Source organism: Salvelinus sp. IW2-2015, unplaced genomic scaffold (genome assembly GCF_002910315.2).
Source record: "Salvelinus sp. IW2-2015 unplaced genomic scaffold, ASM291031v2 Un_scaffold2775, whole genome shotgun sequence".
NCBI classification, from domain to species: domain Eukaryota; kingdom Metazoa; phylum Chordata; class Actinopteri; order Salmoniformes; family Salmonidae; genus Salvelinus; species Salvelinus sp. IW2-2015.
Window position 1 is genome coordinate 211354 of NW_019944077.1, and position 5180 is coordinate 216533.

The 5180-nt window shown below is 46.6% G+C and overlaps 1 protein-coding gene across 1 annotated transcript in view; it reads left to right on the top strand.

Moving 5' to 3' along the window:
- The first annotated feature begins 207 nt into the window (after window positions 1–207).
- The window catches only part of LOC112074721 (uncharacterized), a 12959-nt gene continuing 7986 nt past the window's right edge, over window positions 208–5180 (top strand). Inside the window, exons 1-2 of the mRNA XM_070440637.1 lie at window positions 208–234; window positions 4579–4827. Of these exons, the coding sequence (XP_070296738.1) occupies window positions 208–234; window positions 4579–4827 (276 nt within the window). The remainder of the gene's footprint in view (window positions 235–4578; window positions 4828–5180) is intronic.

Here is a 5180-nt window from a genome sequence, read left to right on the forward strand (position 1 = left end):
GGCGGCACTTTACCTAGCATAGCCCTTTTAGATGACCTGGAGCCAGTGGGGTCTGACGGCGAAACATGTAGCGAGGCCAGCGGACTAGGCATTTTACAGGTCGCAGTGGTGGTCGAATAAGGTGCTTTAGTAACAAACGGATGGCACTGTGATAAACTGCATACCAGTTTTGCTGAGTAGAGTATTGGAAGCCATTTTTTTGATAGCATGAACATCGCCGAAGTCGAGGATCGGGTAGGATAGTCAGTTTCACTAGGGTAAGTTTGGCGGCGTGAGTGAAGGAGGCTTCGTGTGCAAAATAGAAAGCCGAACTCTAGATCTTGATTTTGCGATTTGGAGATGTGTAGATATGAGTCTGGAAGAGAGGTTGCAGTCTAGCCAGGACAACCTAGGTACTTATAGATGTCCACATAATTCTAGGTCAGAACCGTTCCAGGGTGGTTGATGCAAGTCGGTGCGTGCGGCGTGCAGGCAGCCGGAACGCGTTGAAAGAGCATGCATTTGGTGTTTTTACTTAGCGTTTTTTTAAGAGCCAGTTGGAGGCCACGGTGAAGGAGTGTTGAATGGCATTGAAGCTCGTTTTGGAGGTTGGGTTATCACCAGTGTCAAAGAAGGCAGAAGTATACAGAATTGGTGTCGTTCTTTTTTTTTTTGGCGGTGAAAAGAGGTGGATCAGGGAATCGCCCGCAGCAAGCAGCAACATCAATTGATATATACAGAGAAAAAGAGTTCGGCCCGAGAATTGAACCCTGTGGTACCCCCTCATAAAGACTGCCAGAGACCGGACAGCATGCCTTCCGATTTGACGCACTTGAACCTCGTCTGCAAAGAGTTGGTGAAAACCAGCAAGGCAGTCATTAGAAAAAACCGAGGCTACTGAGTCCTGCCGATAAGAATATGGTGATGGACAGAGTCGAAAAGCCTTGGCCCAGGTCGATTGAAGACGGGCAGCACCAGTACTGTCTTTTATCGATGCCGTTATGATATCATTTAGAACCTTGAGCGTAGAGTGAAGCAAGAATCATCTCCAGGAATCTCTAAATCACTTTATTTGAATAAAGAATTAGTCTTTTCTTCTATTTAAGACATCTCTATTTGAAATTTAGTCCGAACTGATTCACAATGAATCAACTCTTTGGAACCCAATGACTCCTAGCAGTGATTTCCGTCTGCTTTTCTCGACCTCACTGAGTTAACTGGATCCTCCATGGAAAACCATACAGCCTGTGAAGCTCCTGTGTGACGCTGTATACACACACACACACATGCACATGCAGGCACACACTTAAAACACACAAAACACCACCGGAGATACACACACACACACCGATATATATACACACACACACACACACACACACAAACACACCGTATACACACACACCTACAGTATATACACACAAACAACCAAACCTATACACACACACCTATATACACACACACACAACACACACCACACACACACAACACACACACACACACACACCACAACACACACACACAAACCCAAAACATCTATAATTCTGTCCTCTGTCCCTCTCTGTCTTCTCTCCTCTACCCCTCTCTCATTCTGGTATATCTTTCTACCCCTCTGTCATTCTGTCTCTCTAATTCTGTTTCTGTCCCGTCTCTGGTCTCTCTCTCTACCCCTCTCGGTCTCTCTCTCTTACCCCCTCCTTCTCGGATCCTCATATTCATCTCTCTCTACCCTCTCTACATGTAACTCTCTCTCTCCCCTCTCGGTCTCTCTCTCTACCCCTCTCTCGGTCTCTCTCTCTACCCCTCTCTCACTTTCTCTCTCTACCCCTCTCGGTCTCTCTCTCTACCCTTTCCGTCTCTCTACCCCTCTCGGTTACTTCTCTCTACCCCTCTCTCATTCTCTCTCTAATTATGTTCTCTGTCCCTTTCTCACTCTCTCTTCTTTGCCATGCTAGCTATAGTGTGAAATGAGCCCATTGCGTAGATGACTGTGATTGATGTGTGTGTGTGTGTGTGGTGTGTGTGTGCCCTGTGTGTGTGTGTGGTGTGTGTGTGTGTCATCGTGCTAGTAGTGTGTGTGGGTGCTGTGTCTTACCGCATCATATGGGGTGGATGGTTTTTGTGTGTTGTGGTCAATGGTGTGTGTGTGTGTGGTGTTCGAGTGGTGTGCGTGGCGGTGTCGGCGTGTATGTTGCGCGCCGCTGCGTGCGTTCACGCTCCAATAATAATGATAATGGTGCATGGTGGTTTTGTTATCAAGGTCCAAGGTTCTGTATGGCAGGCTACGTCTTCACCGTGGTTACACGGCTCCACATTTGATTAGATACCACAGCTCTGTGTGGCTGGGTGCTGGTTCCAGTGTGTGTATGACAGAGTGGACAGTGTCAGAAGGGCTAAGAGGTTATCAGTGATGGTCCGCACAGCAGAGTTCTAGAACACTAGACCGTCGGCTTTCATGCTTTTTGAATTCTCAGCGTGGCTGAAGCCATTTCTCCAACCGTCACCACAGTGAAATGAATAGGAGCTACGTACACAGAGATGCTTTGGTTGAGAATTTGGGGGGGGYTGCATGGTCGGGCTGTGCGTTCCCTGCAGATGGTGATCGCAGAGCAAGATCGAAAGTTCTGCATTGTCGGTTAAGGCCTTGTAAATAACCATTTCACTGCGCATGTGACAAATTAAATGTGATTTGATTTGATTTGATGTAACAACYGGACGCCGGACGATCACGACTCGGCTGCTTTGGACTCTGAACTGAACTGCGCTTTAGTGTCCAAAGTGTGTGTGTGTGTGACTGTGTGTGTGTGACAGAGTGGTCAGTGCCAGGGCAGCAGCAGGTATAGGCTACAGTGAAGGACTGAAGACTGGGGGAATGTGCCATAGCTGGTACCCACCCACCTAGGGACCAGGCAAACAACAGATGCTCCCACAAATGCCCCACATAGGGGGAGTTGCTGATTCAGAGATGACCTTAACATATGCGTGTGTGTGTGTGTGTGGTGTGTGTGTGTGTGTGTGTGTGTGTGTGTGTGGTGGTGGTGTGTGTGTGTGTGTTGTGTGTGTGTGTGTGTGTGTGTGTGTGTGTGTTGTGTGTGTGTGTGTGTGTGTGTGTGTGTGTGTGTGTGTGTGTGTGTTGTGTGTGTGTGTGTGTGCAAGCTTGGGAGAGACAGGCTTTTTGATCATTAAACCCCTATAAGACTGTGGAAAGAAAATCTATGTGAAATGTTTGCTTGATCTCTTAACCATGTGTACACATGGCTAGGGCCATGTTAATGCAGTCTGTGTGGATTGACAAAACACAGTACTGAATTCAGGGGGGGGGGTAGCCCAACCGGGACTCGGACCTACAACCTTCTGGTTGTGAAGCAGTCTATCCACAGTATCAGTGATGTTCATGTTTTACCACGGCTGGGTTGTTATAAGAAATACCCTGTGTGCTGGCGCGGGCAGGGCGGGGCGGGCGGGGCTTACGACCTCCCAGGCCCTTCAAAAAATGGTCATGTAGTCATCTCTAGCTTCAAACTGAAATTCATGACTGAACTGAAAAGGGAATTGAGCCCAACCCTGGTAAACATGTAGATGACCCTGACCTTGTCGACATTACAAACACGTTGTTTACAAAAGGTGTCCTTTCGACACGTCAATGGAAATTAAAGGTGTCCTTTCGACACGTCAATGGAAATTAAAGGTGTCCTTTCGACACATCAATGGAAATTAAAGGTGTCCTTTCGACACATCAATGGAAATTAAAGGTGTCCTTTCGACACGTCAATGGAAATTTAAAGGTGTCCTTTCGACACATCAATGGAAATTAAAGGTGTCCTTTCGACACATCAATGGAAAGTAAAGGTGTCCTTTCGACACATCAATGGAAATTAAAGGTGTCCTTTCGACACATCAATGGAAAGTAAGGTGTCCTTTCGACACATCAATGGACATTTGACTTGGCTGTTGCATTGGTCCACATTCTCCCTGCTTACTAACACTACATGACACTAACAGACGCCTTCACCCAAGGAGACTTACAGTACAGCGAGTGCATTCATTTGAAGTATACTATGTGATTCAGGGAGGCAGGTAGCCTAGGTTAAAGGCAGGTAGGCTAGTGTAAAGGCAGGTAGCCTAGTGGTTAAAGGCAGGTAGCCTAGTGGTTTAAGGCAGGTAGCCTAGTAGTTAGAGCGTTGGGTCAGTAACCATAAGGTTTTTAGATCGAATCCCTGAGCTGACAAGGTAAAAATCTGTCGTTCTGCCCCTGAACTAGGCAATTAACTACTGTTCTCGGCTGTCACTATAAATAAGAATTTGTCTTAACTGACTTGCCTAGTTAAATAAAGTTTTTTATTTTTTAATGATATGGGAATTAACCCAGGACCTTGCTGTGTTTTAGCACAATGCTCCTTCTTCCAACTGAGCCACACCGGAGCACCACAGGGTTCAAATCTAACACTATTCAATTCTTACTAGGTTTCAGTTTCTTGTTTTTATTTTATAAAATTGTACAGCGACATTGGGTCCTTGAAAAGCGCTACATAAATACCATGTGTAATTATTATTATTACTACTAACTTTGTCCCTCCCTCTCCCTCTGCTCTTCACCAGAATCCTAGAAAAGCGTCAGCCCAATGGCGAGACCATCGAGCTTTCGGCCGAGGGCCGCCCAGAGCTTGTGGAGGAGAAGGAGATGCCAGTGGTGACTGCACCTGCTTCGGCCTTCCCGTCGCTACATCATCGCCATCCTCTCAGGCCTGGGCTTCTGCATCTCCTTCGGCATCCGCTGTAACCTGCGTGGCCATCGTCAGCATGGTCAACGACCACACCGTCTGGAAGGGCAACAAGGAGGTCCTGGTGGTGAGGCACACTGTTCTGGCACTTACACTCACACTTCTATTTCTTCCTACACTCTTTAGAAAAAAAAGGTGCATCTAGAACCTAAAAGGTTATTCGGCTGTCCCCATAGGAGAACCTTTTAAATAATAATTTTCGGTTCCAGGTAGAACACTTTTGGTTCCAGGTAAAAACCCATTTGGAAAATGATTATTTTTGGTTCCAGGTAGAATTATTTTGGGAAAAAACACTCTTTCTACTCAAAGAGCCATTTTCTGAAGAGGGTCTTCCCTACTTTCTTCGCTGTCTGAATGGTAGCAAATAACCTTGCTAGCTAGTGTTGTGGGAAGAGGAGGGTTGGGGTCAGGTCAGTTCAG